This window comes from Hyposmocoma kahamanoa, unplaced genomic scaffold, assembly GCF_003589595.1.
Source record: "Hyposmocoma kahamanoa isolate Upper Pololo Valley unplaced genomic scaffold, ASM358959v1 93, whole genome shotgun sequence".
In the NCBI taxonomy this organism is placed as follows: Eukaryota; Metazoa; Arthropoda; class Insecta; order Lepidoptera; family Cosmopterigidae; genus Hyposmocoma; species Hyposmocoma kahamanoa.
Window position 1 is genome coordinate 6,893,541 of NW_020654810.1, and position 21,247 is coordinate 6,914,787.

General features: G+C 36.9%; 1 protein-coding gene across 1 annotated transcript in view; it reads left to right on the forward strand.

The window, feature by feature from the left end:
* Window positions 1-19,690, forward strand: part of LOC113237162 (mitogen-activated protein kinase ERK-A) — a 137,227-nt gene extending 117,537 nt beyond the window's left edge. The window contains exons 7-8 of the mRNA XM_026473473.1: window positions 13,950-14,138; window positions 18,764-19,690. Of these exons, the coding sequence (XP_026329258.1) occupies window positions 13,950-14,138; window positions 18,764-18,883 (309 nt within the window). The 3' untranslated portion in view covers window positions 18,884-19,690. The remainder of the gene's footprint in view (window positions 1-13,949; window positions 14,139-18,763) is intronic.
* Window positions 19,691-21,247: the final 1,557 nt, after the last annotated feature.

Here is a 21,247-nt window from a genome sequence, read left to right on the forward strand (position 1 = left end):
CGTTTAATAGTGAATGTTTAGAATATGTTTTTAAGTGGTGGGATATGTGCGCTGTTTAGTACAATCTTTTGGTAACACGCGGAATATTGTACTTAGGCCTGTGGGTACCGAGTTATATGGACGCCTCGCCTCTGGTACAAAGAACACATTTGAGAATTTCGACAATTCGATAATTTGACCTGTGGTTTAGTTGGTAAGAGCAACGCTACGGTGCAGCATGGTCGTAAGTTCAAGTCCCAGCGAGTCGAAGATAATTTTTCTGTGTTCGATCTTTGTATTAATAATTATATGTGACATTTTATAACTTTTCTATTTAGGCGTAAAATGTTATCGAATAATTTCGTTTGTCGACGTCGATGTCGACGAATCTTTACACCCTCATGAAAAGTTGTCATTTTGCAGTTATGGGCCTTGTTACACCAAGGTTTTGATTTCATAAGTAAAGATTTTAAATAACATCGAAGTGTCAACGAAAAAAATTGTACGTTATATACGACATGTCTCCGACAGGACACATAACATGAAGCTTTTATGTTATAATGTTATTTCCGTGAGTTAAATATATTTTCTTAAAGAAGGATGGCGACATCCCGTGTATTTTGTCACCCAGTGTTTTTGACGACGTGCATTAAATAGACCTTCAATCTATCAATACTTCATTTCATCACAGCATCAAAAAAACTAATTGGATACAGCCTGTAGGAGCTGGGGTTATAAAGTTGGTCTAGGTTATGTTTATGACGTTGTCCTGTATTTCGCATCAGATGTTTGTTCGTAGTAGCAGAAAACAACAAGGTTTCAGGTTGTTCCCAAAAATAATAAATAACATGCTGAATATTCCCAAATTTGCCAAACTCTGCCATATTTAATACAACGTTAACATGTTCTCCCGAAGTGAAAGTGAATAACAATTAAATCTGCCCAAATGACCGAAATTTGCCACAAACGGTCATAGTGTTCTCAATCGCAATGCGACATCTTAGAGGATGGAAAAAAAAAGAAAAGAGCTGCCCTAACTACAGAATCAACGTACATATAACCAAAATTTGAAAGTTACAAATGGCGGATTTCTTTAGTGTTGTACCATAATCTATGAATGTTGAAATTTTTTTTTTGTTTCTTTAGTTTACTGTAACCAAATTATGCCTAAACAAACTCAAGTCTAATAATTTAATCTCGAGTGATATATTATAATAAATGTCAACACACATTTTTAAACTTTTTTTGTAATTTATTTTTCATATGCGGACGGACAAACGTGCGAACACTATTGGCCGAGCGCCTTTGATTTCTGATAAGCCAAATGAACTCTATACACGTTGGCGCTCGCCTTCACTCGGTCAGCTAGGCGAGTGACACCGAACGATGGCAAGGCAAGGCAAATAGGCTGTCTATACGTTGGTATTGGCCGTTACCCGGCAACGTTGGACTAACATGTCATTGTATTGCAGGCTTTAAAAAAATAGTCATTTTTAATAGTTAGAGTTGTAATTGGGAAAAATCAGAAACGAGTCGATAATTTTGTTTTCAGGAACTGAGAATAACTAGTAAATGAGTCTTGTTTAATCTAAATTGAACATAAAATTATTTACCAATAAACCTAATGATGGAATAGCATTGTCATGTAATCTAGTTACATTCAAAGTTCTGTTCAAATTTGACTCTTCAAAATGAAGCGAACAAGTGAAGATGGTCTTTGATCCAACGTTTATATTCGGCAGTCCTATGATTTCCAACCATTCTTTCTTCCTTTTTTCATTTGTAGGAAAACTTGAAATAATAAAAATAATAGTAATAAAATAATAAAATCCTCATAGAGAATTGTTTTAATAACAGAATATCGATAATATGTATGCTTACAAGATCAACACTATCTCAAAATAATCGTTAACAACAATCATCAAAATATACAAACAAACAGGCAATCTAAAGTAACAAAAGCAAAATTTGGCAAGATTTATAAATAAACTACTTAAATAAGTAATTACATGAAATATTTGGGCTATTGTGTGATTTATAGACAAAAAAATAACACGTGCAATGTAACATTCGATTGATTTGCACTTTTTCTAACGCCACATCCCTTACTGCTGTAGCGTCGCATTTTTATTAATACCTAATTATTCTCACTGTCAATATTTTTGTCCAATTTAATTATAATACATGCGAATTATTCAATAGTACATTTGGAAAAAAAATTGTTTTCACATTTGATGTACTTCCCTTTGACAACGGTATCATGTACTGCGAAATGGACACGGTTGGCATTTAAGATGACGTTACGTATTTTCGATTCCCGTGTTTGACACAGACCAATGTAATGCTATCTCTTTTGGCTTAAGACGGCACGTAATAGTTAAATAAAGACAATCACATGTTTATGTTTTCGACGTCGAAATGCATCATATACATATAACGTCTGATTTATATATGTCAACGTAACATGTCCTTTAGTTTCCATAGTCTAAGTGCGACATTGACATTGGCAAGAGGCCTCTTGTCAAAACGTCCTTTACTAACTTTCTTTAGGTATTTTATGGCTTCAATGTTTTATGTGTATACTATAAAATAACTATACTTTAGGTAGGTAAACATTAAATCATGCTTAAAATGAAACGTTAAAGTGAAACAAGAACGTTACCTAATCTATGGTCGAACTTAGTTAATTGCGTTTGTTCTTGCATTTATTCTAAAATACATTGTTCTACAATTTTTTTATTTCCAATCGCTAAAAATATACAAAAATATATTAATAACTGGGTAGTTAGCATTGACTTACAATTATATGGACGTCGGGTCCGCGCTAAAAAGTGTTCGCACTTGTAAGGCGCTAAAATCGTATACAGAGCGCCAAACTCCGCTTTAGTCTTCATTTGTTCGACTGAAAGCGCGATACTGCGATGACATTACAATTTAAATTTCGAATAGGTTGACTTGTGACATTTTTTTCGTGGTTATTGTATTAGACCCGTCGTCCATTTATTTGTAAGTCAATGGTAGTTAGGCATAAACTAAACCGTAAAATTATACTGGCGAAGTCCATGAATGAAATTTTATAATTATTGGGTCAGCTTTCGCCATCCTTCTTGGTTAAGGTACACTTTTGGCAAAAACGCAAATATATTTTTGTAGGATTTAACGTCGTACGCCACATTGCCGCACAATGCCGTCGGTCCACGTGAGTTTTGGTTATACACCGCATGACGCCAATAAATATTCTCTGCGCCTAAGGAAATCGAAATTTCACTTACAATCAACACGATTTCAAGTCACGAATTTCAATTTTACTTTTAGCACGTATTTAATATTGATTGTGGATAATATTTCATATACGACTGCACTCCATCAAGGTAACTAAATGGATTGCTATAAAACCCAAATGCGAGGTACAATCAACAACACGTCGAGCTATATATACGCTTTTATTCGAATATCGCCTCTATTGCGACGGAACAAAACCGTCAATGTGTAGCTTGATGTGTGATGCCGTCTGTACATTAATACTTTGCGATATTGAAGTGTCCATGATAACGAAAAAAATTAGGCAAAAGCAAGATAAAATTCAATTATTTATTTTTCACACATGTATTGCAGCAACTGCGCCATAACAGATTTATATTATGCACTTTTATTACACTTTCACATTTATGTATGACACATTCATATTTCTGGTACTTACGCCCCCATGACACATGTAAACTTGTTACATAACGGAAACACTCAACATAGCCCCGCACTAGGGAAATCCTGTGTCGCGGGTGCCATGGCCACACAAATAGACAACCACAAATTACACCCAAACTCACGAGAGAAATAAATGTAGTCCATAACAAATATTTCTCCCGGCCCGGGGATCGAACCTGGAACCTCTGCGTGGCAGTCCGGTATGATAACCGTTAGGCCACGGAGGCAGTTACCCACTCATGATACATTGTGACATTAGTGACATTTTCTTAGTTATGAGACTTCATATATCTTAGCACTTATGTATCTTTTTGTCCTAGGCGTATATGTTCCCTATCCCTTCGCGTTCCAGGGATATTCACATCAGTAATATTCCTTTTTTATATCTGGACAATGGCGGGGTCGTCCAATTCTTCATACGAGGCGCATTCTTACTAAATCATTAAGCGGGTTGTATTAATGTCCATCGCCTAGTCAAATATTAGCAAATCAAAAGTATCTTTATTTCATATTTTATAATTTACATAAATTATAATATCAAGTTACACAGGATTTCCCTAGTGCGGGGCTATGTTGAGTGTTTCCGTTATGTAACAAGTTTACATGTGTCATGAGGGCGAAAGTACCAAAAATATGAAGGTGTCATACATAATAGAACACACTGTACTAACCGACTCCACTCACAAAAAAGAAGCCTATTCATTCACACTCAAGTTGAATCACACTACGCACACCACCAACCATTCGCACTTAATACAAAAGAAACATAGGTATGAGCAAAACAAAAATCTACCCGCTTTACTATTAACACAGTCAGACTACCGCCGACGAATATAACGATGTACGGGAAAACCTACAGTTTATGTTACATTGTTTTTAAACATAGTTTGTATAATTTTATGTAATAAATAAATAAATAAATAAAAAAAAAAAAAAAAGTGATGGGACGAATAAGTCTTGCTCCGTCGTAATAAAAACGAACACGAGCAATCTCCCGCGAAAGAACGTTAGCTTAAAAAACTTCAAACAGGCAATCGCGCACGATTGCACGTGCAATCATTCCCGCGCTCAATCCTGCATGCTCCGGATCACGCGAAATCACAAAGATCTGAGGGGCCCTGCCACTGCGCCCGTCACCCTAAGACAAGTTGACAAGTCGCATGTGCCTGTAATTTCACCAGAAACTTTACCTTTTAAAACCGGAACATAGTAATTCTGACATTACTGCTTGGCAGAAATAGGTAAGGTGGCAGTACTTCCCTGGACGAACTCTTTCACAACGAGCTCTACTGCTACTAAAGCATGAGTGAGAAAGTCTCATGTCTCACTTTCTATCTCTATCTGTAAATAGACATTTCGCACTCAACCAAAGTCTGTCGTAACTCAAGAATTGGTGGATTTGAGAAAACATCATTTGAGTGTTAAAAAATGAATGGAAGTTATTGCGAATAATGTGATTATTTTATTGTACATATTTTGTTATCCATTTATAAACGAAAATGTAAATTTATTGCTTTCATTTAGTAATTTTTTGAACTTTCAAATCGTGTTTTCTCAATCCCACAATTATGAGTTACGACAGTATTTAGTATAAAGTGCGATTTGTACACGTATGTACATCTCTCATAATATTTATTTCAAATATCTTTATATATTATTAATTTATTGTTTAACATCATCGTAGATGATGGTAAACAATAAAGTATCAACAAATATGATCATAGCAAAACTATGATGGCACTTAAAGATTTTTTCGTTATTTTTGATAGATTATTCTAAATCTACTTGTGAAGTGGAAACTTTTGCTGTTCTCACCTCAGGAATGATGAATTGTTGTCATTTTTATTACTATAATTCCCCAACAACAACAAGCATAAGTTATTTTATAACTAAATTTTAAAACAAACTTTAAAAAACAACGAAAAAATTGGTGCCATTTATGCAAAATTATGTTTATGTTGGTGGACACATTATGGCTTATCAGCATCCAGATAGAAACAACATGACAGAGCTAAACGGATTTTGCACAAACGATCTTTAAATTTATTGTATCATTAAGTATAATACTGTCCTTCTACTTTATCAAACGAAACAGAGACATCATCATACTTAATGGAGCATCAAGTTAATCGTGGTTTGTGCAATTAAGCGTTAGTCCGCTTGGAGATATAATAAAATTGTGACGTTGGATACGGCGTCCGTTATGTAAATATATGAAGTATTAAATAAACCCTTCTTCATTTTATTATACTAAATTTTATTAGCGCCTATTTTCCCTAAATTAACCGTTATTAAAAAAAAACACTCTTATATTGAGTTCTTAGGTTTTCGCGATTGTTACACATAGGAAATTAAACTATTTTTTTGGATGTAATGGTTTAGTTTGTTTCTTCGGACTCTTTACAGGTCCCATGGTCACTAGCCGGTAAAGTTGGTTAGTATGAGAAAGAAACCAAACTAGTAAGTATTTGTGACAATAGTAGCCAATACTTACTTATACCTTACCTATTTCTGACGGCAAGCAGTAATGTGATCATTACCGTGTTTCGATTTTGAAGGGTAAAGCACCCCTTACATTTTTTTAATAATAATAATAATAATAACGCACACACTCAACATAGCCCCGCACTAGGGAAACCCTGTGTCGCGGGTGCCATGGACACACATATAGACAACCACAAATTACACCCAAACTCACGAGATAAATAATTGTAGGCCATACAAATATTTCTCCCGGCTCGGGAATCGAACCTGGGACCTCTGCGTGGCAGTCCGGCATTACTTACTTACTTACATTACAGGTGAAATTACAGGCACTTGAGACTTGAACTGAACTTAAACTTGTACCTAACAAACTTTGACGTGTTAATAATAAATCTTACTTTGAAAATGCGCAGTATGTTCTAATTACGCTTTTCAAATATGTTACAACATTATCGACGCGGAATTTGAAACATGATAATATATTCCGAAAAATTTTCATCGTAATCTTCTGTTTACAGCATTTTTGTCGTAGCATCAGAGTCCTAGACCAAACAATGTGGATTTTTTTATGATTCCAAATTTATAAAAGTCATTTTCTAAATTTTTCGAGATATACAACAAAAATACATTTTCACATGGGATTTATTTTGAACCGTTCTTATCTTATGACAGTGCTGATGTAGTGCTATAATTTTAAATGAGCGATAACTTTAGAAACGACACTGCTCACCATTGGTCTCCTCGAGCTGACATAACAAAGGAAGGGGACAAAAGTCCAGTTTTACTGGATTAAAAGTCTCTAACGTCGAGTTAGGTTTTCGAGATTAGTAAACATTCCATGGTCACGGGTGACATGTGAACAGCCCGAAACGTTGGTTTGTTTGGAAAAACAAATATATAATACATACGCAATTTAGAGTATATAAAATAGTTTTATTTCCAAGTTCCCAATAGCTTTTTTTTTTATAAAATGTTAAGTGCGCATTTGACTTCCTTCTCACCTGATGGAAAGTGACGATGAGGTCGACGATGGAGCATGCACACCTAAATAATGCCTATTCACTCTCGCCTTGAAAAGGTCCAAGTTATAACGTTCAGGGAACAAGTCTGCGGGCAGGGAATTCCACTCCTTAACAGTTCGCCATATACATGTTTAAACTAGATGGTATGGTATCGTGTAACGGACTGGTGTCTGTAACTCGACGTCCAGGTGCCTATATTGCGTGCAGTGGGTGCACTTGTGCCAACCCGGCTTCTCCAAGAATCTCAGCACCCACCTGGGCTTGCTGAAGACTTTGGGGTCGATATCGCCATTCTAATGTACTTCGCCTTGTAGTTGGCCTCGCCATAGAAGTAGGTTGGGCGTGGCCGGTTCCTCCCCCTACATGCACGCTCTGCATAGTGGGCTGTCTGTGATACCTAGATTGAAAAGGTGTTTGTTATATGGACCATATCCGTTAGAGCTGCAGTTAGAATGCACAGCTCGGTCCAGGTGTTGTTATGAAAAGTTATTGTACCTTAAAAAGGTGCTCTTGATCACAGGTAGGGGAGGGTTACTATAAGTTTTGGTCTTTCAGCGTTCACCTCCGACCCTTTACCTTGGCCAGTTCATCTGCTGCGTTAATGCCACTTGAGCTGTGTCGTTTGATTCACTGATCCGTAAACTAGATTTTGAGAAATATTTATTTTTATTGAACATCATGAATATTTAAGCTCAAATACAAAGGTCCGCAACGAGAACATGGAGAATTTTGTAAGTTCTGCTGGCTTGATCTGTAGCTCAGTTGGTAAGAACGGTAGCCACTTTGAGGCAAAAGATACTGGTTGGAGTCTAGTCGGATCGAAGGAATTTTTCTTTGTGTTTGTTCAATCTTGATATCAATAATAATAACTAACTAAATATTTGAATTAAGCTCTGCCACTTAATTTGGTATGGCACGAGTTGAGTTGTACTAGTTGTCACTAGTAAAAGAGTTGAAATATATGGCTTGTATTGTACCAAAATTATGATTCATTTATACACAACCACAGTTGGGCAGTGGGTTAAAACCCAATCAACTTGCCCGGGTTTTTACCCAAGGTTTTAACCAATTTCTGCCCAAAATCGTGAGCAGAAACGGCGAATTCGGAATTTGGTATAATTTCGTATTTATTACAAATTTCTATGTAAAAATCTATTTAGACAACAAAGAAACAAGTTGCGCTCATTAGATTTTTATTAAAACCTATTGTTTATACTATTTCAACATTTTTATATCGATTTATTTCAAAGCGATTTTCAAGCGAATCGATTCAGTAGAAAGGCAAATCGAATAATATCGTTCAATTTGAACAAAACACGATTTGCAAAACATATTTAATTGTAAATAGATTTGCCCTTTATTTTGGGCGTTAATGGGTTCTAACCTGATTTGAAACCGGCGTTAACAAAGCGCTGGAATAAACCCCGGGCGCTTGCCCATCTATGTACGCAACACGTTTATAAATTACATTACAGCACTTATTTATGCAATACTAGCCCCCGCCCGTGACTCATTTAGACTAAAATGTGTAAAATGTGGTAATTCGAGAGATAAATTTTTTTAACACAACAACACACGAAAAATTAATTTCAGCCGGTGGCTTATATTGCATTAATAAATGCTGTGATGTAATTTATGGTGGAGGATCATACGTTTTGATCGTAAAATATTTTTAGTATACGATGGCGCTGGGGTAGGTCCCGTTTGTTCTATAGAAATTGACGTCATCGGACAAAGTTTTTACGTATTTGTTCCATAGTACAGGGATTTTTTTTACACTTCTCTGAGGAAGTTCTAAATTCGAGTGTACTTTTTTTTTGTTTGTATGTTACGGAATTTGACATTTCTGAACCGGTTTTGATGATTTTTTTTCGTTGTTAAGGGGGTAGCTCTGTAGTACTCCCATTCAAATTTGACGAAAATGTCCTAAGTAATTAATACATTCAGACGTTACTTTGCGGAAGTCCATATTAATAAAAATTGAAGTAAATTAATTTGCTACTCCGCCCGGTGAAGGTTAGTAGTAGTAGTAGTAGTAGTAGTAGGTAGTAGTAGTAGTAGTAGTAGTAGTAACCCGGTGAAGGTTAGTAGTAGTAAGTCACAAATACCATCACCGGGTATATATTTATTGGTAGTGTCTGTGACTGTAATTGCGCTTGTGTTACCTATTTATTTTATTAATTTTATGCGGATCCCAGCCTCCCGGTGGGTAAATTAATTGCATGAAAAAATATTCAACACAAGCGCAGCAACTTTACACGATTTTACCTCTACCGGAGTCGCGGAATAGCAAATTAATTTACTTCCATTTTTATGAAAATATCCTGAGAGTGGCAAATGAGGTACTGAAATCAAGTTCTCCGTGGCCGAATGGCTACCATGCTGGAACGCCACGCAGAGATTTCAGGTTAGATTCCCGGGCAGGGAGAAATATTTGTAGGGCCTACATTTATTTCTTTCGTGAGTTTGTGTGTAATTTGTGGTTGTCTATGTGTGTCCATGGCACCCGCGACTCAGGGCTCCTTAGTGCGGGACTATGTTGAGTGTGCGCATAATTATTATTAGGTATTAGTTTATTCAATTTCACTCACTTTCCGTTAACCGATTTCAATAAAACTTGACACATAGATGTTACCGATCGAAGAAGACAGACCAGGGGTGGACCCGAACGGGCTGTCACGGGCGAGCACGGGTAGGCACAGGCCATGAGCCGTGGGAGCCTTTATTTATACTATAGTAATATCGTATTCGGTATATTTCATAAAACAAAATAAATAATGATTGTATGTAAGTTGTATGTGAAGTGTGATATAGTATGTGAGTTCTGAGCCATTTTGTGAGATCCTCATGATAACTCTAGCCTAGGGCTAATCTGATGATGAAAAGGAACATATCGTTTTTTTTTATAATTGAACTTTTTATTTATTTCTTTTACTTTATCATATGAAGTGACCGGACGAACAAGTCGTGTGCCTGGTGATAAGCTACACAACTGTCCATAACAGTTGCAGTGCCACTCCGAGTTTTAAATTGCAAAGACCTGAGGGACAAGCGCTCACCCTGAGACTTAAGTTCTATGTGCCTGCAATTTCACCAGCACCCTTACCCTTCAAAACCGGAACGTGGTAATGCTCACATTACTGCTTGAAACCGATGAAAGCACTACGGCAAGAAAAGTAGTGCCATTTTTGTGGGCGGTATAATTTTGGAAGTCCTGTTCATGAAGGGTTAAGTAAATAGATTCTCATTTTGTTACATGACGTCAATAATACGAATGCTCTGGTGAAATACTAGTATATTGTTTTGTTGAGAAAAAAAAACAGAGAAAATATTGTTTCATATTGTCCGATGAAACCACTAAAGCGTAAAAGAAAAGTAATTGACATGGAACACCAAAAAAAAATACATATTAATAATAATACAAAAATATCAATCGGATCCACACTGACAGTGTGCAATAGCCCGTAATGATTATGAATTTACACAACAAAAATTAGCTAACACTTCAGCAAAAATGATAATAAAAAATCAAAATACCTTAACTGGTATAAATTTAAATTAAATCTACAGTTTTTTTTTATGTCCAGCGAAATTAATCCTTAAAGGCCCATTTAGATGGAGAGAGTTTATCGTCTCGAAGATACGATTATCGAAAGAATATAAAAAATTTTCCTCGTCTAAACATTCGCGATTATCGATAGTCCACGTGAGCGATAATCGCCTCGCCTTTGAATATTGAACGTCTCCGTGTAAACAAAACTCGAAAGCTAAAATCGTATTTCGAGTTTCTGTGCCAGCCGTTGCTACCGCGAGTGCAGTGCGCGAGGGTGTTTTGATTATCACTGCTTTTCTAAGACTAGAATTAATGAAACGAGAACGAAAAACAATTTTGGATTAAGTAATGTTATAAAATTAAAAAAAAAAAAATATTTATACAGTGCAATGAACTTACTATTATCAGCAGTTCCAAATTTGAATGATTTTCGCGTCATTTTGATATTTCCATAGTCAATACAGCAGTAATCACTGAACTCGAATGGCAATTCTCGCACTCAAAACGGCTCGAACCGATTTGTACGAAAATATAATAATAATAACGCACACACTCAACTTAGTCCCGCACTAGGAAAACCCTGTGTCGCGTGTGCCATGGACACACACATAGACAACCACAAATTACACCCAAACTCACGAGAGAAATAAATGTAGGCCATACAAATATTTCTCCCGGCCCTGGAATCGAACCCGGGGACCTCTGCGTGGCAGTCCGGTATGGTAACCGTTCGGCCACGGAGGCAGTTAAAATAATCGTATGAACTTGAAAAAATGTCATACGAGATCGTGTTTAGACAAGTCGAAAACTCGTAAGCAAGAATCTCCTTCTACATATTTCTCGATGTAAACAGTCGAAGAGGCGATTAAGTTGCTTGCGAATCACGTACGATATAATCGTAGGCGAGATTTTAGTTCTTGCCTGAATGTAAACATTATGATACGATAATCTTATGGCGATTATTGCTTACAATAATCGCCTACGAGTTTTCGTCACGAAGCGTGCGAGAAACTCTCTCCATCTAAACGGGCCTTTATACTGGCGGCTTACAATTTAGTACAAAAAAACTATAATTTTAAAGACATTTGATTGCCGAAAAGGTGCGGTCAGAAGGATGAGTCGTCAACAGTGGGATACCTTACAAAGCGTAATTTAATAAAATCCGCAGTCTCGATCATTTTTATCTACTAGATATCATTTAGTAGTATGCATCCTTGTAAAAGAGTTCGTCCAGGGAAGTGCTGCCACTATATCTATTTCAGCCGCCAAGCAGTAATGCTCACATTACTGCATTCCGGTTTTGAAGGGTACAAATGCTGGTGCTGCTGGTGAAACTACGGGCACATAGGACTTGTCAACTTTATGTCTCAAGGTGATGGGCGCAGTGGCAATGCCCCTCAGATCTTTGCGATAGATGTGGCGCTTACCACCAGATGTTCTAGTTATTCGCCGCGTCACTTGGTATTATTTAAAAAAATCACATAGGTACACAGATAAAGGCTTGAAACATATAACTCCCCCCTTTTGCGTCGGGAGATAATACAAAATGCTAGATCGTATACTAATACTAGGCTGTATAAAAATCCCGGTTTTTATTCTTTTCTTAGGTTTGTTTATTCTTCCACGCTTGTCTTCACCCGTATCAAGTCCACTAAGCCTTTGTTTTTGAAGCAAGTCATGCGTAAAAATAATGCTGGGCACAACCGATAGTGCCTTTGAGCGCACAAAGCGTGTAGATCCAATGGGTTATAGCTTTCAATTCCAAATCGAAAGAATGAGTAGTATCTGTAAAATCTAACATTGTTTTTTTATGTGTGTATGTGACACGATCACTCCGCCATTTAAGAACCGATTTCGATAATTCTTTTTTGTCGGAAAGGAGTACCTCAATAGTGGTCTTATTTTAAATTTAACAAAAATTTTCCACTTCTAGGGGTGGAAAATTAGAGGATGAATCCGGTTTACTGGATTTCACCCACTTGAAGTAAAATAATTCCACAAACATTTTAAGTAGGTTTTTTTTTTCAATAAAAAAGTTATCATTACAAAAACGGTAGAATAAAGGCGAGTTGTGCTGAAGGAAGATAAAGTCAGTTAATTTCATTATTAACCTTAAGCAATACGTTTTTTTACTCGTAGTACTCACTATAATAAATTACGTGAAAAATTTCTATCTTTCTTTCATACTTAGAAATCTTAAAAAAGCAGAGCTTCCCAACAAAAAAAGGGAAACTTTTAATAAAATAACATATGATCGTGTCATTATCAAATATCACTTATCATTTATTTTCTTTACTGTAATTTGTTGACTGACGAAAAAGGTTTACATCAATCATCAATCAATGCTTTTTGTTTACGTTTTTTCTAATTCTAAATAATATGATGTCTAGGTATACATTTGCCTTTTAAAAGTAAAATACATTCTCTTATTGTAAAATAAGCTCATAGTCCCCTGACGTATTTATTACGGAGCACACGGGAGAAAATTTGATTGAAATATCTCTAATAAATAACAACAGAATGAAACGGATTTTTCCGTAGATTTACGAAGGAAAAAATGAAAATTTTACGGAACTTTGTGATTTTTTATCGAGGGAGGTTTAGTCAATCGTGTTACGGGCGCCATACCGGTATCTTCAATTTTCATCATTAGAAAAAACAACAACTCTAATTCGTATTTTTTTAATGTCGACCGATTTTCCATGTGATCGAAATACATCATAATGTCTATTTTAGGTTTCATCGTCTTAAATGAATGCCACTTAGTACAATCAACGTCAAATTAATGAAAGTATACATTCTAGTATAACATTTGATAAAAATTAACAATGAGTATTAATATCTCTGCGTATTGGAAGGTGCGCTTTCATTTAGGATCTTAAATCAAAAGCGTTGGCTATTTTCCAATTTTTTCTTGTCAGGTTTAGCTACGGTATTTGGTATGATTTTATCATAAATTCAACAAATTTAACACGATTTTATTGACTAATGTGAAACTGTTCAATGCTATAAGAAAACCCGTTTTGTCGATTGACTAACTATTTTGTTTTGTTCTAAACAAAAAAGAGTGTAAAGTACGTTCAATATCTCAATTGGTTTAGGCGTACTTCAATTATAATTAAAATTATACCCTTCGGTCGTTCTTATAAGATTGATTTATGGACGCCTGTTGCAACTAAATATCGTTGTGTTTTTTTTTTACATAGGCTCGCGGGTATCTTGAGTCGTTGCCGTTCAAGCCACGCGTGCCGTGGACCGAGCTGTTCCCCGGCGCAGACGCACGCGCACTCGACCTGCTGCACCGCATGTTGACCTTCAACCCACACAAGCGCATCACCGTCGAGGAAGCGCTCGCGCATCCCTACCTCGAGCAGTACTACGACCCCAACGATGAGGTACATAACCACAAGACCGATCATATAATAACTTACCCAGAAACTCCTTGCACATAAACTCTTCATCTATTGTACACAAGGGTCTATTTGCCTCGGTATCTCATCACTTACTGTCAGAGAGACCAGAAGGAATACCTACTTTCATCCATTAGATTCCCGTATCCCGTTTCATATATATTTGTTTTGATAAAGTAACTTTAATTATAAGGTATGAAAGACTATAAACTTTGTATTAGCGCCGTAACAGATGTTCGTTTGTGTACCAGGCAGATTTCTCAGAAGTTTCTTAAAACAACAACCAAATTTTCCATCATTTACATCTAATTTAGCCTCACCCTCATTTATTCGGCTGAGCGCATTAACATATATCAAGTCTGTTTTTTCTGAAGACAAGTTTTCTCATTCATGGTAATTAATTGAGCACAGAGGGGAGAGCACCTATTAAAGGGACGTTGCTTGTCTTGGGAGTGCCACGTAGACAGAAAAACTGGCAAAGGTCGCATTGAGTTCCTGGTTACGTTTACATAAATACTTATGATTTGATATATAAGGCTAAACAGTGATATTACATATAATATAAGCAGGACCGTGTTTGCAAGAGTGAACGGAAAAGAGCAATTGTAAACAAAAGAATTATCAAATAAACGACAGTCACGATTGACATTATTTAGATACCCGACCTGTCCACAATTACTGTTGATAAATTTAATTTAAAATCAAAATTTGAAATTAAATTTATTATCTACAAATAGATAGGTAGTATCTTACGACTCTTTATTTTATGTTTTGACGCCGCTATGGACATATTGCGATAAAATGTAGTATACAGTCAACAGCAGGCTGGGCTTTTTTGCACTATGAGGTTATGATCGTCGATAAGTGGCATACAGGCGAATTAAATTTTTAAGTGTAAAAACACACGTCGCGTCTATACTGAAACGCATATTCGAAGTCCTGACTGATAACTTAAAACAAAAACTAATAATTTCATCACTGCGTTTTGCAGACATAGGAGCGAAAGCTTCTCGTCAATTATCAAATTCATTAATAAATATGTTTTCAATACCTTAAGTGCCAATTTCAATTATGTAAGTAGAAGTCATTGGATCATTGTTGAAATATATCTTTCAATGGTTTCTGTCTGTTCTGACTGAATGCAGTCAACACCTAAATAATAGACGGAGTACAGGTTTACCTCTAAAGGTCTACGATATTTTTAGGAAGTGATTTTGCCTAACACTTTGATCAACCTTTATTTAGTATGGGGAACGCTTTGAAATTGCGGAAAAAATCATTTGTTCCGTACAGTTGGGTCGAGTATGGTTCACCTCACAAACACATTAGCAGCGAACAAAGACCTCAATGAGAGTTGCCTTTTAACGCTTATTGACCTCAACTTTCTACTTTTTACTGCCAAGTTTGTCTTCTATATTTTAAAAGTATTGATATAATTCAATTATACGAGTACATGGTTAAATAAAAATTGTAAAAGTATCCGTTCAGGGAAGTACTGCCACCTTACCTATTTCTGCCGCCAAGCGATAATGTGAGCATTACTATGTTCCGCTTTTGAAGGCGCCGATGAATAATAGTATTAATCATATACTGGTCATATAATATCCCTTTTAAAACAACTAGTTTATCTGGAGAGCATTTTGGCTTACTCTAATGAATTACGGCATAGACATTATATTATGTACAAAGTTATCTATCAAAGACTTATATTAGAAATAGATGAGCACTAGTAGTAAAAGTTATCTAACATATTAAATATTATATTATATTTAAATTGATGAAAAATTTGCATTATCTTGAAATCTGAATCTCTTATTTTTGGTATCCCCACAGAAACCAAAACTCTCACAAAACAACATTTTCGACTTTAAATAACCGCCATCTTTAATTTGCGACCCACCTTACGGATTAAAAAACTATTTTCGATGTAGAAATCGCAATCCTTTAAAATAAGGTCCGCCCATGTCCCCCCGTATGATTGGTCGCTTGCTGCTGCTTGCGCCATTCGCTAGATGGCGTGAGTAAAGAGTCTCAGGGTGACGAGAGTTGTGGCAGTGCCCCTCAGATCTTTGCGATTTCAAACTGCGTGGCACTGCAACCGCTACGGACAGGCATGTCGCTTATCACTAGGCGCACGACTTGTTCGTCCTTCACTTAGTATCATCAAAGATATTTGAAGAACGTAAGCCAATTTAGAAGGTACGCAGTTAAATCTGCAATGCTAGACATTTTCTATTCAACAGACGAAAATCATGTTATATGGACCCTTCGCTAGAAATATTTCTTTCATTTGCCGTAAGCGCTTAAGAAATAGGAAGCAAATCGTTTCGTGCGAATGCGTGTTATATCGACGACATAAGAATGGAGTGTTTCGGATTCTCTTGTCGACGTAAGGAGGAAGGGTGAGGGGTGGTACTATAATGTAAAATTCCTGGCGCAAGCCCCGAAAACGCCTTCCGTGTTGTCAACGATCCTCATGTAACTGAGCATGCGGAGTCGTTACAGCTTCGCAGAGATATAGCGTCTCTTAGCGTATTCTATCGCCTGTACCACGGTGAGTGCTCTGAAGAGTTATTCAACCTTATCCCTTCCTCTCCTTTCCATCAGCGGACCACCCGTGCCGGACTGCGTTGCCACAGTTGGACGGTCAGTTCAATACCGTCCCGCACTAAAAAGTTTGGCAATTCGTTCTTATGCCGAACCATCAACTTGTGGAACCAACTCCCGGCGCATGTATTCCCTCCCCTCTATAACATCGGGTCCTTCAAACGTAGTGTGAAGAAGCATTTGGCCAGACCGGCAAAATGATAGTGACGGAGTGAAGATATTTGTGTTTTCCATCCGTTACTCTCATCTCTGGACTGTATTCGCACTTTCCATCAGGCGCGGGCAGTCATTTTGCCGAGTCACAATAAAAAAAAAAAAAAAAAAATGTGTCCGATAGAAAACGGTCAAGCAGGTTATCGTATTTCTGTGTTATGTAAAGTTAAAGTTAGGACCACTTAATATAATTGGTCTCAAATATTGTTAATATCTAGAATCATAATCAATGGTCGGAAAAAGGTGTTCCACATGCATAGATACAGCTACAAGGAGCGACATAGAGTTGTTAAATCCGCCAAATATGAATTAATTACTTTTTCGAATTCCAGATTTCCGGAATTTATTTCTTAAGTTCTACTAGCAAATGTCGCCGTTCCGTCAATGTTAACGTCAAAACTAGGAAGGAGTGGAAAATGTCTATTCTCGTTACTTTATTATTCTCTTTTGGTGAAAGATCAGTTATCTACTGCATTTTTTACATGGCACCATTAGAATTACTTTAAAATCCATACGACTTTCTAGGTCAGTAGTTTTGTCCTACGATGCAGTAAAACCATTTCCGGGAATCCGGAATTCGAAACAGTAATTAATTAATATTTAGTGGCTTTAACAACTCTATGTAGCTCTTTGTAGCTGTATCTATATATGTGGAACACCTTTTTCCGACAATTGATCATAATTTATAAACCTCGACATGACACCATTTAATCTATATTTCATTTTATCTAACGCCTGGTTGTTCGCAAATAGCAAAAACAAGTATCAAGTTTTTGCCTATGATTACTCTCGTATTACATATAAATTATATGCAAATAAATATTAATTATTTTTCTGTTATGTAAATTCTATAATGAGTGGCGCGTGTGACACGCGCTGTGCAATTCGAGTGCACGGCGAGATTATGTGAACGTGTGCGTCCGTACATCACGCGGGTGTGCGTGCACACATACAAGCCGCGCAGCTACGTTTGTGTGGAGTTACACTAAGCTTCTTATTATACATGCCGATATCATCAATTGTCATATGGTTCGCGTTATTAACTTTTACGTCATCATTAACAGTGGAAAGTTGTGCTTTTCTCATTAATATTACCGCCTAATTGAGTAGAGTGGCGAGGTGTGTGCGCGCCGGGAAATCATTGGTATGCGCCCCAGAGACTAGTAGACTAATCACATTGACAGGCAGGTATACGTATTGCCACACTTGTGTTTTTGCTAATCATATTGTTGTGACACATTGTGTTTGTATTATTGTCGAGGTACATAGAAGAAGGAACATTATTATGTAAGCATTTACGGATGGAATGTGATATTTCGCCTTTACGAAGGTTCCCAACTGCTTAATATCAGAATTGAGTTTCTCGGAATTTTTGAGAAATTTAATTTGAAATTTACAGTGATCTTTTACAAGACACATCGTGATGAAACCTGCACGTCAAAGATGACTCACAACCATCGGAAAACATCTGAAATCCCCAATCCGCATTGAGCCAGTGTGGCTGATTAAGTTTACCCTTGCCTAAGAGGAGATCCGTGCTCGGTCAGTAGAGGGTTGTATAAATGGGTTGATGATGATAAATATAATGATAAATCTGATTTATCTCCTATTTAGCTACGTGGAATATTTTCTTTAAATTTAAATCGGACTGAGGTACCCTCTTTCCAACAAAGAATCATCAAAATCCATAAACGACGAAGTAATCGCGTAACATACACACAAAAAAAATTGAGAAAGTCCTCCTTTTTTGAAATCGGTTAACAAATATTAAAATTATTATTTCTTTGCAGCCCGTTGCCGAGGAACCATTCCGATTCGCTATGGAGCTGGATGATCTTCCCAAGGAGACGCTCAAGAAATACATTTTCGAAGAGACTTTACTCTTCAAGCAGCAGAACGAAGGCGCGTAAACGCCTGAATAAACGACCCCCCGCCCCCGCTTGATGTATGTAATAGCGTGAGAGGGGAAGCGCTCGCTAACTCCATGTTTTTCCTTATCTGTTACTTTTGATGGCTTGTTACGAGCAATTTCAACATGGCTGATGAACAAGAATTTAACAGGATAATACCTACAGTTCCAAAATATCTCTGAATGGCGTTTTGAAATGTACCATTTCAAGGATTACGTAGAAGATTAATCTTTCTTTAATTCCATAGTACATTTTACGAAGTAGTTACAAAAAGAAAATAAACAATACGGTACCGACAGTTACCCTTATCTTATCGACTACATATATATAACATGATAGTAACAATTGTAATGTTACTATCATGTTTCTAGAGAATTGTGTCTAGAGAAAGTATAAGGAAAAACACGGAGCTCGCGTGCCGAGGTCTGACATGACATGATACAGAAGGGTCATTCAGAAATGACACAATTTTAATACACGGTTCAATCCAAAGTTTATACGAAAGGTAAAGAATATTGGTATTATTGTGTAATTTTTCTTATCTTAAGAGAGACGCTAATTTAATCATTGTAATGGAATCGGTGTTTTGTTTTCCTCGCAGCTATCACGGCTGAAGGTGATTAAGGATCGATAGAATCCCTTAGAGTCGGTGTACAATGCATAATAGTGACTTGTAAGTGCTGCGAAAGGAAACGTTTAAAGTCGGACTACCATCGAGTGTATAACCAGAAATAGAGGCGAAATGTCATTTCATTTGTTTGAAAACTATTCTGCCAAATCATTACTGTGACAACTGCGCTCCGATTGGCCAGCCCGAATTCGAAACATTTGACGGGTAAAGTCAATTGTTTCACTTCAAATCGACCAGTTAGGTTGAGCTTTGCTGTAATGGACGAAAATTACAAAATTACATATTTAATATTTAATTATCGATGAAATGTGATTCCGTTTGTTTTGTAATTAGATGTTTTGCTATTTTTCCCACACCATCGAATAGAACAGCCTCCATGTTATAAATATTATCTTTATTAGAATAAATACAGAATATTATTAGAATATACGAAGACGTACACACATATCAGTTGTTGGCGCTGTACTGTTTCAGTTTTCTAATTTGTGATTTCAGCGCAAACGAAAGTTGTTATTTAAAATTGATATACGTCCCATTTACCTGATAAGTTGCCAGGGATGGATGGCCCTTATTTCGTCTCTATATCTGGTTATATACTCGATGCAGACCACACAGACGCGATACACCGGGAAAAGCGGTCCAGGGCCGGACCTGCGGGAAGCGAATGCGTACCTGGGCGTGCCACACAGCAGCAGTCCCACGTGGAATTTGCATGCAGAGATTTTAAAGAAAGCAAGCAAGATCAGGGAAATTTTCTGCTTTTATGAGGGTTACGGAAGCAACGCAAAAGAGAGTGGAGAGACGATATCAATGCGAAAAGCTTTTCGGTTGAATTCACATTGAAACTTAATAAAAACACACTCCCCGTCGCACCGCGACGCTGCCGATATGTGTGGACGGCACGGTGACAACCGCCTCGCGTGCCTCCCAGGGCCCTGTACTCTTGTTCTCCGTCCGATATCTCTCGCAACTCAATCAATAAAATCAACTCGACCAAATTTAAAAACGGATGATGCAAATGACGCTTCATATTTGAGATTGCGTTTTAATTTCGTCGAGTAGCTATTACTTGGTAATTCTTTCTGACAGATGTCCGACGGAGAGCGAGAGTAAAGTCCCACGCCCGCGCCTGGTCCGCCAGTTTGTCATAGCGTTCGGCCCCCGATCGCGCCGCCACCCGGTTTCGGATGTGGCAGGGTGCATAAAAACTCGGACATTACAAAAAATCCGGCCCGAACGCTCCCGATATCGCCTCTGTATGTCCAGATTGCATTAAGGTGAGATTTCAACCAACAAGCACTAAGTCTTTGTTTAAAACACGATATTTTAAACCGACGCTTTAGATTTTACTATTGCTTTAATGGTAAGTGTAATTACAATAGAAAATGTTTAATGAATAATGATTATAGGTAACGTTGACTGGGTCTGTTACAGCTTAGAAAACTTATAAAAAAATATAGATAGGACTTCTGAAATTTATAAACGTTAAACATACCTCGTCGTATGGGTTATAAAATGGTGGTTCAAAGATTGTTCGGTGAAATTTTGAGCAGGTATTCTACCAGTATTATGTACAATGAACAAGCGCTTGTAAGGGTGGTAAAACTTATAAAGTACATAGATTTTTTTTGAAGATTTAACCTAAGACAACAACGTTAAACGGCATAAACAACGGATAATGAGTGATGTAAATATTCTTACATTTCGAATTAATGTATTTTGAAGTGTCACCG